General features: G+C 40.5%; 1 protein-coding gene across 7 annotated transcripts in view; it reads right to left on the reverse strand.

The window, feature by feature from the left end:
* LOC134478918 (probable ATP-dependent RNA helicase DDX60) overlaps positions 1 to 20,274 on the reverse strand; it is a 123,367-nt gene that overhangs the window by 31,090 nt on the left and 72,003 nt on the right. For 6 of the 7 annotated variants that reach the window (XM_063275963.1, XM_063275960.1, XM_063275961.1 and 3 more), the window contains 6 exons: positions 15,863 to 16,005; positions 15,634 to 15,743; positions 12,381 to 12,485; positions 11,668 to 11,796; positions 3,906 to 4,030; positions 1,419 to 1,574 (listed from right to left, as the gene is read on the reverse strand). In XM_063275963.1, the coding sequence (XP_063132033.1) occupies positions 1,419 to 1,574; positions 3,906 to 4,030; positions 11,668 to 11,796; positions 12,381 to 12,485; positions 15,634 to 15,743; positions 15,863 to 16,005 (768 nt within the window). Of the gene's footprint in view, positions 1 to 1,418; positions 1,575 to 3,905; positions 4,031 to 11,667; positions 11,797 to 12,380; positions 12,486 to 15,633; positions 15,744 to 15,862; positions 16,006 to 20,075; positions 20,224 to 20,274 lie in introns of those variants that run through there. The other variant, XM_063275967.1, reaches the window with a different exon arrangement.

Here is a 20,274-nt window from a genome sequence, read left to right on the forward strand (position 1 = left end):
TTCTTTAAAAGAGGAACAAGAATACCTTGGGAGGGAATAGGGAGGCAACGTTTAGAACAGAGGCTGAAGGAACACCCATTCAGAGCCTGCCACACATGTGGCCCATACATATACAGCCACCAAACTAGATAAGATGGATGAACAAAAAAGTACAGGTTGACAGGAACCGTATGTAGATCTCTCCTGAAAGACACAGCCAGAATACAGGAAATACATAGGCAAATGCCAGGAGCAAACCACTGAACTGAGAATCCCCGTTGAAGGAATCAGAGAAAGGACTGAAAGAGCTTGAAGGGGTTTGAGACCCCATATGACCAACAATGCCAACCAGAGCTTCCAGGGACTACTATACATGGACTGACCCTGGGCTCCAACTGCACAGGTAGCAATGAATAGTCTAGTAAGGGCACCAGTGGAAGGGGAAGCCCTTGGTCCTGCCAAGACTGAACCCCCAGTGAACATGATTGTTGTGGGGAGGGTGGTAATGGGGGAAGGATGAGGAGGGGAATACTCATGTAGAAGGGGAAGGGGAGGAGTTAGGTGGACGTTGGCCTCAAAACTGGAAAAGGGAATAACAATTGAAATGTAAATAAGAAATACCCAATTTAATAAAGATGGAGGAAAAAAAAGAAGTTAGCCTCCATCCACCGGGCAATAGAAAAAGAATGCCTAGCACGTGGTGTAATCTAACCAGTTTCAAAGTTTATAAGCATCTATCAGTTAGGTTGGAGAGGAGTGAACCTGGAGACTCTTCAGTTAATAAAGACCTGCGAAAAATATGGCAAGTTTTCAACCCTCACAATCACCGAAGGTGGAGAGGAACAAAAAGAGAACATCATCATCATCATTATCATCATCATCATCATCATCATCATCATCATCATTGTCGTCGTCGTCGTCGTCATCGTCATCGTCATCATTATCTCATCATCATCATCAACAACAACATCAATCATCATCAATCATCATCATCACCATCAATCATAACCATCATCATTAGTCTTTGGCCCTAGAGTTGACAAAATGACATGCTAAGAGCACTGAGCTTCCAGGTGTGAAATTAGAATTGTCATCCAGTCCCAAACACACTCTATGACTCGCCTGGCAGTAGTATGTCATGAATCAAGACAAAGTGCCTGGACACCATCGGATGATCGAGTCAAGTTCTGCAATACACAAAGACTGATAGACTCTGGACCTGCTTCTAACCATCATAAATTTAAATGATCTAAGTAGGTAAAGAATACGTAATGCTTGTCACTTGTCTTCACCCAATTCTCCCACTGAAATTTAAAAACGAGAACAGTCCAAGCATTAATGAGAACTTCATTACAGAGCATTTGCAATGTATGCTTCCTACTAGGACATTTATGTTGTATGAACCCATATGTTGCCAATTTGCCTGGCAAAATACTTACATTTTTTGTTTCTCCAGAGATTTTTTAACTTTTCGAAGTTTGTTAGTCATGGTATAAGCTACTTTATCAGCTTTGGGAGGTCTTTTCTCCTCCTGTTTTTCCTCTAGGAATTCACAAACACTTTCAGCGCATTCTTCTACAGTATCTAAACTAAATCTGGAAGCAAATGAACATGTATTAAAATTATCATAAGATTAGGTCTCTCTGTTCTGGTTGTGTGTTACATTTCTCATGGTTGTGAGCAAATGCCTGACAAGAAGCAATTACAGAAGTGTTTAAACTGATTTACAGTTTGAAAGGATACACACTTCCTTATACAGGGACAGGAATAAACATGGTAGCAAAAGTAAGAAGTGACTAGTCACACTGTGTCTATAATCAGGAAGCAAAGAAAAACAGGAAATAGAGCTGGGTATAAAACTTCTAGGCTTGACCCCAGTGACCCAGTGTGGTAGTCTGAAAGAGAATGGCCCCCATCAGCTCATGTATCTGAATACTTAATCTGCAGTTAGTGAAACTATTTGGGAAGGATTAGAAGGCTTAGGCTTGCTGGAGGAGGTATGCCACTGGGGTCAGGTTTCTGACTATATGATGTGGAAGTTCCTGAAGAAGAATCTATCATACCTTGTGAAATACAGTCATTTCCATCAGAGTGTGACTTTTTAAAACATCTACATCACTTGGAAACAACTGTGCCTCCTAAGTCTCTCTGAACTACATATATTGAAAGTGACCTTGAAATTCCACATTAGCTATTAATACTTTATAGCACTGGATTACACACTCATGACTTTTGGATTTTAGTCCTATGTATGATCACACAGTCATTAAGTGGTTGTCAACCTAAAGAAGAGAAAAGTAGAATTTATGCTTAGGCCTAGCCTTGAAATGCAAGACCTTAAACACGTATCAACATTTCTTACCTTTGAACGTGTTCTACACACTCTTCCCCACTCAGGGTACAGAAAGTTGGGGCTATTACAATTAATGTGGTAAGTAAGCTCTGACCGGTAAAGCTTGGTCCCAGACCAATCTTTGATCTCTTTATGATCTGGTGCTAATAAAGACAAAGACAGGACCCCCATTGGAGGAATTAGAGAAAGGATTGAAAGAACTGAATGGGCTTGAAACCCTATAAGAACAACAATGCCAACAAACCAGAGCTCCCAGGGACTAAACCACTACCCAAAGACTACACATGGACTGATCCATGGCTCCAGTTGCATATGTAGCAGAGGACGGCCTTGTTGGGCACTGATAGAAGGAGAAGCCCTTGGACCTGCCAAGGTCAGACCCCCCAGTGCAGGGGAACATCGGAAAATGGGAAAGGGGGAGTGGATGGAGAAGGGGAACACCCTTACAGAAGAAGGGGAGGGGGTAGGAAAGGGAGCTTATGTTCAGGCAACCAGGAAAGAAAATAACATTTGAAATGAAATCTAAATTAAAAAAATATAACCAATAAAAAAAGAAAAAAAAAGACAAAGATGCACACTGCATGTAAGAAAGGATTTTCACAGTTTGTCTTACAGATAACCCATTACTCATTTAAAAGGTTCCAAGATGGAGATCCCTGAGTAGAAGACTGACTATGATATTTATTAATACTACCTGTTTCAGATACCTTTGGAACTCACAGTTCAGAACATGCCACCCGTAAACCAGAAGGAGAATGGCCTTCTTTTATTAAGGATGAGAAGTGGGAATAAGAAACATCTGCACAAGCCTGTCCTTCCCAGCCATTTTTCCTCTTTGTTAACTCGATGGCATGTGCCCATTTACTGTGTCACAGATTTACGTCTTGCTGTTCTGTTCCATTCAGGATTTATCCACTAACTAAATTATCACATCACATTTTATCAGAACTGGATCCATTAAACTAGTATGCTCAATTTTAAACTACTGCATTCTACCTGAATTTGGCAAGATATCACTGGCTCTGGGTCATATTTCTATTTACAATGAATATGAAAGACCAAAGTATTTTACATATATAAATTATAGCATATTATTAAAATTTAAATTCTGGGGAGGAAGGCAACATTGATGGATAATGCGGAAAAAATCAAGATCTGTACTGCAAATTACTAGTAAGACCTAAAAGAAACAAAAATGACAGTTTATAGTAAAAAATGAGAATCAAAATTAATGAGGAAAAATTTAATAGGACACTAAAAATATTTTTAAGAATATATCTAAAACTGGGCATAATGATGGACGCCTATCTCTAATCCCAGCACGAAGGAGACTGAAGCAGGAAGACAGCCTGGGACACATATCAGGATTCTGTTGTCTCAAGCAAACAGAAGCAGGACAACAAAAAATTGAACTAGAAAATTTTATGACTTAAATAAGCCATAAGATCTTTACAAATGAATGAGCATCTGGAGTAATAATCAACACTAGATCATAGCAATAAAGTCTCTATGACTTCCTCTACCTTAAAGGAATAGCCTAACACAAGTTACCTCACAAAGTTAAATAACTTACAAAAAGAATACTGCAGGCAACTTCTCCATCTTCCTTAGCTTCTCAACGAGACATGGGAAAAAGTCCAGCATCTGCCCTGAGTAGTCATGGTAATCAGGACTCAGGTTTTTCAGTACAAGTCGGGCCTGTGAGAGCGAAGGACAAGCATTTCTACTAAATTCTTCATAGCACTGAAAGGAATGGGCATTCTGACTCAAAGACTTCCACGGTCATCATCCTTTAAAATAAAGTCCCATGAGAATATGCCACAGGACTGTGTTAAGCACAAGGGCACATACACACCACACACTTGATAACAGACTTCTAGTGTATTGTATGCACACACCTGCACTTGTCAGAGACAGTGTGAGCCCAGCAGAAAAAGGGTGACTCAGTCATTGGTGCTGTTTCCATGGCAGCAGGAGAAAGGAGCCCTCTCTATGCCTCATCAGAAATAAGACTCTAACCTGACTAAGAGGTTTTAAGGGACAAGGGGGGATGGGTAGGGGAATACAACTTTACTATGTTGTTTCCAAATGAAATAAAGACAAATCAAGGTACAAAGTGAGAGAGGGGGAAATCACATGGTAAAAATATAATGCATACTAGCAGTTTTGAATCTGTGGGTCACAACCCTTTTTGGTTGCATATTAGCCTGCATGTTGGGTATTTACATTACAATTCACGACAGTAGCAAAATAACAGTTATGAAGTAACAATAAAAATGATTTTATGGTCAGCACAACATAAGGTACTGTATTAAAGGGTCGCAAAATTAGGGAATCCTTTAAAATACAGTCCTATGAGATTATGCCACAAGGCTATGCTAAGCACATGGGCACATACACACCACACACTTGATAACGAACTTCCAGTGTATTTCCTAAAAATAGAAATCAGGAATCACAATTTTTCATGACAAAATAAGACCGTAAGATGTGTAAGCATGTAGTAAGAATGAAGTACTTAAATAGTTCTTACAATTGAAAATATATTTAGAACCTTGAAGAATAAAACCCCAGGGACTGTTGCAAACCAGCGTCTCTAGATACGACAGGGACACTGAAGCCATGAACTTACAGCCCCTGTGGGTGGGGGTGCTCATAAGGTCAAGCCTTACAGATTTCAGCCTGAATGAGGAAGGGCTATGAAGTCTCACTCTTGGCTGGGGAACTGTTGCCACATGATGGTTGATGTAGGAGGGAAAACAGCAGTGTCCTTACTGATAAGGTGGCCCAGTGGATAACCCCACACCCTGGCACACACTGGTGGCACAGACTGAGCACATGAAGTTAGAAGGAGAACATGGTAGAGAAGGGATATGGAAGAAATTGGAGGGGGAGGATTCAGGAGTGGATTTGAAAACACATTACACATACGAACATGATATCCTCAAACAATAATTTAAAAAAAATTTTTTTAAATCTCCAAAACTACAAAAGAAAAGTAAAATTTGTTTCAGCTACTTGAGTCACATATCTATGCTGCTCCCCACCCCCACCCCTAAATCAATAATTCCAAACATGAACTCCATGTTCTCCCTTGTCCATCATCAAATCCATGAGGAACTGGTAGACTCTTCCCTATGTTTTAGGAGACACTGTAGAGAAGAATTTTAAAAGTCAAGTTTCATTATTCCTTCCTTCCTTTCTTTCTTTTTTTTTGTTCTAGCTCAGAATCACTGCACATCAAGTCAAGCTTAAAAATCAAAGGTGACCTTCCTGGTTGCTGCCGCAGCGGAGAGCTCATAAGCAACACCCCACGAGCAAACTTGAGCCTCGGGACCACAAGTAAGAGCAAATTTTCTGCTGCGAGTGACCTGCCTGGTGAACTCAAGACACAGGCCCACAGGAACAGCTGAAGACCTGTAGATAGGAAAAACTACACGCCCGAAAACAGAACACTCTGTCCCCATAACTGGCTGAAAGAAAACAGGAAAAGAGGTCTACAGCACTCCTGACACACAGGCTAGCCACTGTCAGAAATAGCAGAACAAACTAACACTAGAGATAATCTGATGGTGAGAGGCAAGCACAGGAACCCAAGCAACAGAAACCAAGACTACATAGCATCTTTGGAGCCCAATTCTCCCAACAAAGCAAACACGGAATATCCAAACACACCAGAAAAGCAAGATCTAGTTTCAAAATCATATTTGATCATGATGCTGGAAGACTTCAAGAAAGACGTGAACAACTCCCTTAGAGAAACACAGGAAATCATTAATAAACAAGTAGAAGCCTACAGAGAGGAATCGCAAAAATCCCTGAAAAAATTCCAGGAAAACATAAATAAACAAGTAGGAGCCCATAGAGAGGAGTCACAAAAATCCCTGAAAGAATTCAGGAAAACACAATCAAACAGTTGAAGGAATTAAAAATGGAAATAGAAGCAATCAAGAAAGAACACATGGAAACAAACCTGGATATAGAAAACCAAAATAAGCTGTACTCCTCTGTACAAGGAGCTGTAGATACGAGCCTCACCAACAGAATACAAGATATGACAACAGAATGTCAAAGATAATGTAAAGCAGAAAAGGCTACTGGTCCAAAACATACAGGAAATCCAGGACTCAATGAGAAGATCAAACCTAAGGATAATAGGTGTAGAAGAGAATGAAGACTCCCAGCTCAAAGGACCAGTAAATATCTTCAACAAAATCATAGAAGAAAACTTCCCTAACCTAAAAAAAGAGATACCCATAGACATACAAGAAGCCCACGGAACTCAAATAGATTGGACCAGAAAGGAAACACCTCATGTCACATAATAGTCAAAACACCAAACGCACAAAAAAAGAAAGAATATTAAAAGCATTAAGGGAAAAAGGTCAAGTAACATATAAAGGCAGACCTATCAGAATCACACCAGAGTTTTCACCAGAAACTATGAAAGCCAGAAGATCCTGGACAGTATCCTGCAAAACTCTCAATTAACATAGATGGAGAAACCAAGATATTCCATGACAAAACCAAATTTACACAATATCTTTCTACAAATCCAGCACTACAAAGGATAATAAATGGTAAAGCCCAACATAAGGAGGCAAGCTACACCCTAGAAGAAGCAAGAAACTAATCATCTTGGCAACAAAACAAAGAGAAGAAAAGCACACAAACATAACCTCACATCCAAATATGAATATAACAGGAAGCAATAATCACTATTCCTTAATATTTCTCAACATCAATGGTCTCAACTCCCCAATAAAAAGACATAGATTAACAAACTGGATAAGCAACAAGGACCCTGCATTCTGTTGCCTACAGGAAAACAGCTCAGAGACAAAGACAGACACTACCTCAGAGTGAAAGGCTGGAAAACAACGTTCCAAGCAAATGGTCGGAAGAAGCAAGCTGGAGTAGACATTCTAATATCAAATAGAATCAATTTTCAACTAAAAGTCATCAAAAAAGATAAGGAAGGACACTTCATATTCATCAAAGGAAAAATCAACCAAGATGAACTCTCAATCCTAAATATCTATACCCCAAATACAAGGGCATCTACATACGTAAAAGGAACCTTACTAAAGCTCAAAACACACATTGCACCTCACACAATAATAGTAGGAGATTTTAACACCCCACTCTCATCAATGGACAGATCATGGAAACAGAAATTAAACACCGACATAGACAGACTAAGAGAAGTCATGAACCAAATGGACTTAACAGATATTTATAGAACATTCTACCCTAAAGCAAAAGGATATACATTCTTCTCAGCTCCTCATGGTACTTTCTCCAAAATTGACCATATAATTGGTCAAAAAACGGGCCTCAACAGGTACAGAAAGATAGAAATAATCCCAGGCGTGCTATCGGACGACCACGGCCTAAAACTGGTCTTCAATAACACTAAGGGAAGAATGCCCACATATACGTGGAAGTTGAACAATGCTCTACTAAACGATAACCTGGTCAAGGAAGAAATAAAGAAAGAAATTAAAGACTTTTTAGAATTTAAAGAAAATGAAGGTACAACATACCCAAACTTATGGGACACAATGAAAACTGTGCTAAGAGGAAAACTCATAGCGCTGAGTGCCTGCAGAAAGAAACAGGAAAGAGCATATGTCAGCAGCTTGACAGCACGCCAAAAAGCTCTAGAACAAAAAGAAGCAAATACACCCAGGAGGAGTAGAAGGCAGGAAATAATCAAACTCAGAGCTGAAATCAGCCAAGTAGAAACAAAAAGGACCATAGAAAGAATCAACAGAACTAAAAGTTGGTTCTTTAAGAAAATCAACAAGATAGATAAACCCTTAGCCAGACTAACGAGAGGACACAGAGAGTGTGTCCAAATTAACAAAATCAGAAATGAAAAGGGAGACATAACTACAGATTCAGAGGAAATTCAAAAAATCATCAGATCTTACTATAAAAGCATATATTCAACAGAACTTGAAAATCTGCAGGAAATGGACAATTTCCTAGCAGATACCAGGTACCGAAGTTAAATCAGGAACAGATAAACCAGTTAAACAATCCCATAACTCCTAAGGAAATAGAAGCAGTCATTAAAGGTCTCCCAACCAAAAAGAGCCCAGGTCCAGACGGGTTTAGTGCAGAAATCTATCAAACCTTCATAGAAGACCTCATACCAATATTATCCAAACTATTCCACAAAATTGAAACAGATGGAGCACTACCGAATTCCTTCTATGAAGCCACAATTACTCTTATACCTAAACCACACAAAGACACAACAAAGAAAGAGAACTTCAGACCAATTTCCCTCATGAATATCAACGCAAAAATACTCAATAAAATTCTGGCAAACCGAATCCTAGAGCACATCAAAACAATCATCCACCATGATCAAGTAGGCTTCATCCCAGGCATGCAGGGATGGTTTAATATACAGGAAACTATCAACGTGATCCATTATATAAACAAACTGAAAGAACAAAACCACATGATCATTTCATTAGATGCTGAGAAAGCATTTGACAAAATTCAACACCCCTTCATGATAAAAGTCCTGGAAGGAATAGGAATTCAAGGCCCATACCTAAACATAGTAAAAGCCATATACAGCAAACCAGTTGCTAACATTAAACTAAATGGAGAGAAACTTGTAGCAATCCCACTAAAATCAGGGACTAGACAAGGCTGCCCACTCTCTTCCTACTTATTCAATATAGTTCTTGAAGTTCTAGCCAGAGCAATCAGACAACAAAAGGAGGTCAAGGGGATACAGATCGGAATAGAAGAAGTCAAAATATCACTATTTGCAGATGATATGATAGTATATTTAAGTGATCCCAAAAGTTCCACCAAAGAACTACTAAAGCTGATAAACAACTTCAGCAAAGTGGCTGGGTATAAAATTAACTCAAATAAATCAGTAGCCTTCCTCTACACAAAAGAAAAACAAGCCGAGAAAGAAATTAGGGAAACGACACCCTTCATAATAGACCCAAATAATATAAAGTACCTCGGTGTGACTTTAACCAAGCAAGTAAAAGATTTGTACAATAAGAACTTCAAGACTCTGAAGAAAGAAATTGAAGAAGACCTCAGAAGATGGAACGATCTCCCATGCTCATGGATTGGCAGGATTAATATAGTAAAAATGGCCATTTTACCAAAAGCAATCTACAGATTCAATGCAATCCCCATCAAAATACCAATCTAATTCTTCAAAGAGTTAGACAGAACAATTTGCAAATTCATCTGGAATAACAAAAAAACCCAGGATAGCTAAAACTATCCTCAACAATAAAAGGACTTCAGGGGGAATCACTATCCCTGAACTCAAGCAGTATTACAGAGCAATACAGAGTGATAAAAACTGCATGGTATTGGTACAGAGACAGACAGATAGACCAATGGAACAGAATTGAAGACCCAGAAATGAACCCACACACCTATGGGCACTTGATTTTTGACAAAGGAGCCAAAACCATCCAATGGAAAAAAGATAGCATTTTCAGCAAATGGTGCTGGTTCAACTGGAGGTCAACATGTAGAAGAATGCAGATCGATCCATGCTTATCACCCTGTACAAAGCTTAAGTCCAAGTGGATCAAGGACCTCCACATCAAACCAGATACACTCAAACTAATAGAAAAAAAACTAGGGCAGCATCTCGAACACATGGGCACTGGAAAAAATTGCCTGAACAAAACACCAATGGCTTATGCTCTAAGATCAAGAATCGACAAATGGGATCTCATAAAACTGCAAAGCTTCTGTAAGGCAAAGGACACTGTGGTTAGGACAAAACGGCAACCAACAGATTGGGGAAAGATCTTTACCAATCCTACAACAGATAGAGGGCTTATATCCAAAATATACAAAGAACTCAAGAAGTTAGACTGCAGGGAGACAAATAACCCTATTAAAAAATGGCGTTCAGATCTAAACAAAGAATTCACAGCTGATGAATGCCGAATGGCTGAGAAACACATAAAGAAATGTTCAACATCTTTAGTCATAAGGGAAATGCACATCAAAACAACCCTGAGATTTCACCTCACACCAGTGAGAATGGCTAAGATCAAAAACTCAGGTGACAGCAGATGCTGGCGCGGATGTGGAGAAAGAGGAACACTCCTCCATTGTTGGTGGGATTGCAGACTGGTGGAACCATTCTGGAAATCAGTCTGGAGGTTCCTCAGAAAATTGGACATTGAACTGCCTGAAGATTCAGCTATACCTCTCCTGGGCATATACCCAAAAGATGCCCCAACATATAAAAAAGACACGTGCTCCACTATGTTCATCGCAGCCTTATTTATTATAGCCAGAAGCTAGAAAGAACCCAGATGCCCTTCAACAGAGGAATGGATACAGAAAATGTGTTACATCTACACAATGGAATATTACTCAGCTATCAAAAACAATGACTTTATGAAGTTCATAGGCAAATGGTTGGAACTGGAAAATATCATCCTGAGTGAGGATCCCAATCACAGAAAAACACACATGGTATGCACTCATTGATAAGTGCCTATTAGCCCAAATGCTTGAATTACCCTAGATGCCTAGAACAAATGAAACTCAAGACAGATGATCAAAATGTGAATGCTTCACTCCTTCTTTAAAAGGGGAACAAGAATACCCTTGGCAGGGAATAGAGAGGCAAAGATTAGAACAGAGACAGAAGGAACACCCATTCAGAGCTTGCCCCACATGTGGCCCATACATACAGTCATCCAATTAACAAGATGGATGAAGCAAAGAAGTGCAGGCCAACAGGAGCCGGATGTAGATCGCTCCTGAGAGACACAGCTAGAATTCAGTAAATACAGAGGCGAATGCCAGCAGCAAACCACTGAACTGAAAATAGGACCCCCGTTGAAGGAATCAGAGAAAGAACTGGAAGAGCTTGAAGGGGCTCGAGACTCCATATAAACAACAATGCCAAGCAACCAGAGCTTCCAGGGACTAAGCCACTACCTAAAGACTATACATGGTCTGATCCTGGACTCTGACCTCATAGGTAGCAATGAATATCCTAGTAAGAGCACCAGTGGAAAGGGAAGCCCTTGGTCCTGCTAAGACTGAACACTCAGTGAACTAGATTGTTGGGGGGAGGGCGGCAATGGGGGGAGGATGGGGAGGGGGATAAAGAAGGGGAGGGGAATGGGTTAGGGGGATGTTTGCCCGGAAACCGCGAAAGGGAATAACACTCGAAATTTATATAAGAAATACTCAAGTTAATAAAAAAAAATCAAAGGTGAAAACTAAAAACTGAAAAGAAAAGAAATGGTATGATTGATTGAACAATACAACTCAAGGAGATAATACAGAATGATTGTGGAAATTACCTCCTTCTCGTTCCCATTTTTAACCCAATTTGTGAATTCTTCCTTTAAGCTCTCTTCATATTTTCTAGCATCCAGCATTTTAATGACTATTTTATTCTTAAATTGAGTGAAGTTCTCTGGACATAGGTTCTGGGAAAGGAAAATCATGCAAGTAATGAGAGATAAACTAAAGATATTTCTCAATTATAGTTTTCATTGACAGTTTGATAGGCTCTTATGGTTGGAGATGTTTAGACTTCTTATCCTTCCCTAAACCTTTTTTAATATAAAACTATAGAGGAACTCTCCAAAGGCAAGCAGACAGAGGAAGCAGACCTCTGAGATGAGCAAACAGTACTGAGGATACAGAGTAATGGAGAGGAAAAGAAACTGAGGACTAAGATTCCAGGATGGGAAAGGAGACCCAGATACCACAGTGTCTAGAGAAAGATAGGCCATTTTCAGACATTGGCATAACACGTCATTTCTAGCCCATTAAAGTTCCTTTTGGGAAATGTCTGCTAGTCTTTTACTACTGGTCATTTTATTTATTTACATTTCAAATGTTGCCCCCCTCCCCGGTCTCTCCTCCGAACACACCTCCCATCCCCTTCCCCATCCCCTTTGCTTCTAAGAGGCTGCTCCCACCAAACCTAAGTGGTGTTGACAGTGTGTTTCTGACCAGCAATGGTGGGCTCTAGCAAAATGGCACAAAATCCATGAAGATTCTTTACCTGGGCCTGAGGCCAACTCTTCCAGACCTGGCACATAGTGTCATATAGCTGAATGCTTTCTCGGGGTGACAAGGCAAGATCAGAAGGAAATCCATACTTTTCAATCTACGATTAAAGTAACATCAAACTTCTTAATATTTTATTTTATCTATAGGATAAAACATTTACTAGAAATGGTTACTTTGAGCATTAAAAGGTGGGAAAATGATGAAGTTTGCATTGCACCTACTGTCTTTTGAAAAGGAATTTTTGAAACTTTGTGTATGTACAGGAGATTCTGTCCCCCAGATGACAAAAGAGGGCCACAGGTCTGCTATCTAAGTTCTTGTGAACCAACCAGCATGAGTGCTAGAAAATGAAATCAGATCTTTTTGGGGCCTTCTTAACTGCAGACACAGATCTGCTCCATTTCCCAGTGTTAGCTCTGTGTTCTCCCTTGAATTATCATTTGAGAGTGTTTTTTTTTTCAGCCAAACTACAATGAAACAAAAGCAAGTCCAATAATCCCCATAAATTCTATAACACAAATCTTCTGTTCAAGTCACAGACTTGGGATTTCTTAAGTCTCCGACCCTTTTTAACATGCTCAATTTTCTTGTTTCTAAAAATAAAATAATTAGTGCTGTCCATGCCGTTAATTTATTGTGCAAAATCAATTAGATAATAGATACGAGTCTTGGCCAAATGCCTGGCACACCATTGGTGCATGACCCACCAATCTGCTTTATCAATTAATAAGTTCATACTTCATAACTTTCGAGGAATAACAATTCTGTGGCCCAAGATGGGATTCAATCTAGTTGTTTTCCACTACAAACTGGCAAACTGCTAAAACTTGGACCACTCTAGGCAGAGAAGGAAGAGAAGCAACACTGAGTCACTGTACCATGGTATATGTTATTTTGCAAATGCAAGTGTCCCTACTCCCACAGACCACATTAAAAATCAATCCACGCTGAGCAAGAGATAGCATTTCTTTCAAGTGTTTCCCGGGGCTGACAGCTCTCCAGACAGCACCAGCTGTGCCTAGATGGCTTGATAATTGATGACAAAGGTCAAACATTTACCAGAAACAAGACATATAAGACCGAGGACAGTCCCTCACTGGTGATCCCTTGCTTCTGTTGGGTTAAGACCAGCTTGTTTGTACTCTCCCATGATTGCCCTTTGGGAATTGTTTCTCTGAGATAGCCATAAAGGAAACAGCTACTTAGATGATTCTTCCTTTTCTATGTTGCTAAAATTGGTCAAGTTTGGAGGAGTTCTTAAAGCACTCAGCTCTTTGATTTAGTCTAAGTATACTAAACAATGTTTAGAATTATTTACTCATTTAGAAGTTCCACTCATTTTGATACTTCTTTAGGAAACGGCCTATGTGAGTACATGCCATACAAGTGGTGGTAACAATACCCAAGCCAGCCTTTGCTATGTATCCTTGCTACTAAGTTCTAAAAGTCCCAAGAGACGTAGGACAGCATGACCTTTTCAGAAGTCACACAGGGTTAGAACACACAGGGACTATTCTCCGGCTTTTCGGCTACTCCATTAATAGCAGCAGAGAGGAGAGCGAAGGCACCTGGAGCACCACAGAACCAGAGACTGTTTAAAGATAACCTGCCTTGATCACTTTACACAAAACAAATAATTTTTAAAGTACTATGTCATTTTTAAAGATACTGGATCATGTTGAAAATGTCTGACATTCTGAGGATATCAGAAAGGGCGTGGGACTAGGGGAGGGGATCAGGAAGGGAAAGGAGGAAAGGAAGAAAGACGGGTAGGAAACAAAAGGATTTCTTTATTAAAGAAAATCCCATATTCAGTTTCATTTCATCACTTTAGGAAGTCATTGCAATATACAGCCAAATCTTGCCACATGGTGCTGACTCATTCATATAGATGGCAGGCAAATCTTTCAGATCAACATGGAGTCAAGCAGTGGGTCTGAATCCTTTACTCAGTACTGTAGTAGTGAGTTGGCTGTCTATGTCTCAATTCTATTACTTACGAAGAAAAACTGCAGTAGTACCACCACCATACAATTCTTGTGATGCTCAAAAGAAAGGAAATGGGTGAAATATTTTAAAAATGCAATTCCAATCAGCTATCCTCTAGAAACAGCCAGTAAACAATGGAGTTCACACAGCAGTGGCTAGTAACTGTAAACATGTAAAACTCACCTACAAGTGGTTATTTCTGAACACTCAAAGACACATGTGTGAACGTTCAGGGGTGATCAGACTTTGCTAGCACTTAAACACAAAGTGCTATGGAGAAGTTTACAAAACAGTTCAGGAAGCCACAGAAGGGTTATAAATAAGGCTTCACATGATAAGACCTTCAAAAGAAACATCAAGGTCCAAGGCACTACCATTTGGCATTTGGAACCAATGAGGTGTATCATGACGGCCTCCAAGTAAAACACATTCATTCAGCACATGCAAAGTAGGACAAGCTCCTGGAAGACTTTAGTTGTTAAGGGCTGTATATTTACCTATTTCAAAGAAGTCCAATAAAGCCTTTTAAAGACTAGAATTATAATTAACAAACCATAATATAGAATCAGAATGTTGAATTTTTCAGGTCTTGGAAGGAAGAAAAAGGAGTGACTGTCACTTTGAGGGCCAGTGGGAGTTTAAATGAACCTTTCAAGGGAGTGGAAGGAGAAAGAGAGATAGATGCAGGGAGTATTTAAAGGACTATCCCCTCTAACCACTCAGCAGCCCAGCTGCATTGTTTCAAAGTCTCTACTCTGCAGAGTCCCTATCAAAGGGTCATACCTTGATTGGTACAGAGACTGAGAGCCTGTGTTCCTGGCTTAAGAGCATACACATTAGCCTTGTCCTCATGTATGAGCAGGAACCACACAAAGGTGCACAGAGAGGAGAGATTAAAGCCTGTCCTCAACACTTCATTACTGGTGCAGAAGTGAGCTAGTTAAGAGATACATGCAGACATAGGTCCTTCACAGAGAAGGTGGATGGAAAATGGCAGAAATAACGTCCCCAAATAATACAGTCATCAAGTTAAAATATTTAGTAGTTTTTAAGCTTTGACGACCCTGGTAACATCCTAACATTGAGAAATTAAGGAATAGAACATTTCCATTCCTTAGAAAATCCAACTTGTAGTGTTTCCTCTGCATTCCAGCATCAGGCTGCGCTCTGGCTTCATTCTGCATAGTATTATATTCTTGGTTATAAGCCAAACAATGCCGTTACTTGGAACAGCTGTGAAAGCCATTGCTACTTACGTGATCTGTGGTTAGTGCAGCGCATGGGTGAAAATGATCAAAGCAAACATCGCCCTGTCTCACAGAACACAAATACTTCTCTAGATCATTATATCTCTCTTCATAGAGCACTGGAAGGAGAAGAACGAGATTGTCCAAATGATCAGAGATGTAGTGAGTAGCTTAATTTTAAAGCAAGTAACAAAACCAAACAAAAACATGGCAGTAGAAGTACACAGAGCATACATACCAAGTCTAACTTTGTAGGACTGTCTGGCTTGCACTCGGTCTTTGTGATAGCTGCTACACGTGGCAGCATTTCTTTGGGAAACAGATCCTTGTTCCATGGTACTGTCTATTTGTTTCCAGTACCTCTTTACTGACTGGAGCCACCTTAAGGGAAAACAGACAATATTTCTGATTTTAACCAGCAATAGCTATGACATTTCATGTTTTGAGTGTGTGGTCCCCAGTCTTTGGTATTACTTTGAACTCTGTGGAGCCATTAAAAAGTGGGAATGGCATAGCACAGGTCAACCACTAGCAATGGAACTTTGTAAATGACAATCAATATGAGCCATTGCAAAGTTTATACTCGCCATTGTTTCTTACCTGTGCTCTCTATTTCTTGTCTGTTGCCATGTGAACAAGCTCCCCCCCAGGCTCCCACTTCCACGAATGAATCTTCTCATCCCTGCCTTCCCCACTCTGATGAGTAGAAATCTTTCTAAAACCATAAATCTAGGAGCTCCCTGCCTCCAGCTCACTGCTCCCAAACCCCGTGGGAGAGAGAGCTCACCACCACAACAGGTGGGCACTCCTGAGACTGCAGAGCAGAAGAGACCACCAACACTGCCCACCCCTGCCCACATCTCTGGCCCAAGAGGAAACTGTATACGGCCTCTGGGTTCCCTTGGATAAGGGCACAGGAGCAGGAAATCCACTGCGCCTGAGACACCACTGGAACCTGAAGGGACCGACCAGATAAACAGTTCTCTGCACCCAAATCCCATGGGAGGGAGAGCTAAACCTTCAGAGAGGCAGACACGCCTGGGAAACCAGAAGAGACTGCACTCTGCACACATCTCTGACGCCAGAGGAAAACACCAAACGCCATCTGGAACCCTGGTGCACGGAAGCTCCCGGAAAGGTTGGCGCAGATCTTCCTGGTTGCTGCCCCCTCGGAGAGCTCATAAGCAACACCCCACGAGCAAACTTGAGCCTCGGGACCACAAGTAAGAGCAAATTTTCTGCTGCGAGTGACCTGCCTGGTGAACTCAAGACACAGGCCCACAGGAACAGCTGAAGACCTGTAGATAGGAAAAACTACACGCCCGAAAGCAGAACACTCTGTCCCCAAAACTGGCTGAAAGAAAACAGGAAAAGAGGTCTACAGCACTCCTGACACACAGGCTTATACGACAGTCTAGCCACTGTCAGAAATAGCAGAACAAACTAACACTAGAGATAATCTGATGGCGAGAGGCAAGCACAGGAACCCAAGCAACAGAAACCAAGACTACATGGCATCATTGGAGCCCAATTCTCCCAACAAAACAAACACGGAATATCCAAACACACCAGAAAAGCAAGATCTAGTTTCAAAATAGTATTTGATCATGATGCTGGAGGATTTCAAGAAAGACATGAAGAACTCCCTTAGAGAAACACAGGAAAACATAAATAAACAAGTAGAAGCCTACAGAGAGGAATCACAAAAATCCCTGAAAGAATTCCAGGAAAACATAAATAAACAAGTAGGAGCCTATAGAGAGGAATCACAAAAATCCCTGAAAGAATTCCAGGAAAACACAATCAAACAATTGAAGGAATTAAAAATGGAAATCGAAGCAATCAAGAAAGAACACATGGAAACAACCCTGGATATAGAAAACCAAAGGAAGAGACAGGGAGCCATAGATATGAGCTTCACCAACAGAATACAAGAGATGGAAGAGAGAATCTCAGGAGCAGAAGATTCCATAGAAATCATTGACTCAATTGTCAAAGATAATGTAAAGCAGAAAAGGCTACTGGTCCAAAACATACAGGAAATCCAGGACTCAATGAGAAGATCAAACCTAAGGATAATAGGTATAGCAGAGAGTGAAGACTCCCAGATCAAAGGACCAGTAAATATATTCAACAAAATCATAGAAGAAAACTTCCCTAACCTAAAAAAAGAGATGCCCATAGGCATACAAGAAGCCTACGGAACTCCAAATAGATTGGACCAGAAAAGAAACACCTCCCGTCACATAATAGTCAAAACACCAAATGCACAAAATAAAGAAAGAATATTAAAAGCAGTAAGGGAAAAAGGTCAAGTAACATATAAAGGCAGACCTATTGGAATCACACCAGACTTTTTGCCAGAGACTATGAAAGCCAGAAGATCCTGGACAGATGCCATACAGACCCTAAGAGAATACAAATGCCAGCCCAGGTTACTGTATCCTGCAAAACTCTCAATTAACATAGATGGAGAAACCAAGATATTCCATGACAAAACCAAATTTACACAACATCTTTCTACAAATCCAGCACTACAAAGGATAATAAATGGTAAAACCCAACATAAGGAGGCAAGCTACACCCTAGAAAAAGCAAGAAACTAATCATCTTGGCAACAAAACAAAGAGAAGAAAAGCACACAAACATAACCACATCCAAATATGAATATAACAGGAAGCAATAATCACTATTCCTTAATATCTCTCAACATCAATGGTCTCAACTCCCCAATAAAAAGGTATAGATTAACAAACTGGATAAGCAATGAGGACCCTGCATTCTGCAGCCTACAGGAAACACACCTCAGAGACAAAGACAGACACTACCTGGAAGTGTGGAAGGCTGGAAAACAACTTTCCAAGCTAATGGTCGGAAAAAGCAAGCTGGAGTAGCCATTCTAATATCAAATAAAATCAATTTTCAACTAAAAGTCATCAAAAAAGATAAGGAAGGACACTTCATATTCATCAAAGGAAAAATCAACCAAGATGAACTCTCAATCCTAAATATCTATACCCCAAATACAAGGGCACCTACATATGTAAAAGGAACCTTACTAAAGCTCAAAACACACATTGCACCTCACACAATAATAGTAGGAGATTTTAACACCCCACTCTCATCAATGGACAGATCATGGAAACAGAAATTAAACACCGACATAGACTTAGCCACAGAACTTTCTGCACTATGAATGCCCTACCTTTCAATCCCTCTTGCTCTCTCTCTCTCTCTCTCTCTCTCTCTCTCTCTCTCTCTCTCTCTCTGAAAGCATCCTCTTCTCTGTTGTTTTATGTACTGTAATATAGAAAAGAACTTACTTTGATGATCGGGGGTCTTGGCGACTTGCCATATACCCTGAAGAAAAGAGGTGTGTGTGTGTGTGCACCTGCATTCTACATAAACTCACCCCCAACACTAGGCCACTGCCGAACTGTCCTCTTTAAGTGCCCTGGATTCTGCTGCTCTGAAATAATGTCAAGTTTCTCAACAGTCAAGAGCCGTTACTCAGGGCAGTCTCTTGCCCTTGGAGTATCACCCTATCAGAAAAACCACCAAAAAAGAAATGGCTGGAAAGTGGCAGCTGATCTTCAGGCTCAGGGAAGAAGATGTAACAACTTGGTTTCCTGTTTGTTCATGTGCTGGTTATCCAGGAGTGCCGTCTTGCCATAGACTGCGGGTCTGGCCAGCTGACCTATTTCATCCCACCATTCCACATTCCACATGGCTCATGGTCTTTCCTTCCATTTAAGGAAAGCGTTGGAAGGAAAAACCAACTCAGGCTCTGAGCTCAACTTTTAATCTTCTGTGGAAAGTTTCGAAGCTGGAAAAGCATACCTCTGATCAAGAAAATGGTGAACACATTTTATAGAACTCATTTCCTTTGGGTCCATCATCCTTTTCTGGGACAGAAAATAACCAAAGTGATTTATGGAACAGCCAAATATTTTCTTTCACCTTAGAGTTCTTAGAGAAATGTATTTTTCTACAACTCCTAGCTTTTAGACCTGAGCAACTAGCATGATAAAGCTGCCATTTCCTGAGATGGGAGTGCTCCCAGGGCAAGTTACTGTACCCAAAGCTAAGCTACATTTCCTACATTTTTCCCTCTAGATCTGTCCACTGTTGTATGGACTGATAGCCTCATGAGTATGCTACAGTTCTAGGTTAGGGGTGGTCAAAGTAAAACCCAGTGAGATCTGGAAGGCAGAATTGGAGCATCAGCTGTTACACCTTGAAGATTTATGCCAGGTACCAGGCACTGCTGCAGTTCACACACACTGTTGCTGACCTGGTACCTCGCCCTGTTAGTCTCCAGTGATGATGCCAAACACAGATAGCTATAACATCAGCTCTCACTGGATCTCTTTCCCTCAGCTTTCCTGAATCCAGGGCCAGGTTTCTTTCCAGCTCAGTGAGAAGGGAATTAGAACCTTCTGTATGTTACCTCTGTCATCCAGGTTCAAGGCAGTGAGCCCCAGACAGGATAATCCTCACTGGTTCCATTAAACTTTGTGATTCTTGATTTCTTTTTCTTCATCCTCTACTTTTCTTGCTTTCTTATCCTGCTAAACCACCATGAATCAGGCTCACTCTCTGAAACAGAAGCAACACCCCCCCAATCAATCCCAGTAACTTCCCTTAGTG

Source organism: Rattus norvegicus, chromosome 16 (genome assembly GCF_036323735.1).
Source record: "Rattus norvegicus strain BN/NHsdMcwi chromosome 16, GRCr8, whole genome shotgun sequence".
In the NCBI taxonomy this organism is placed as follows: domain Eukaryota; kingdom Metazoa; phylum Chordata; class Mammalia; order Rodentia; family Muridae; genus Rattus; species Rattus norvegicus.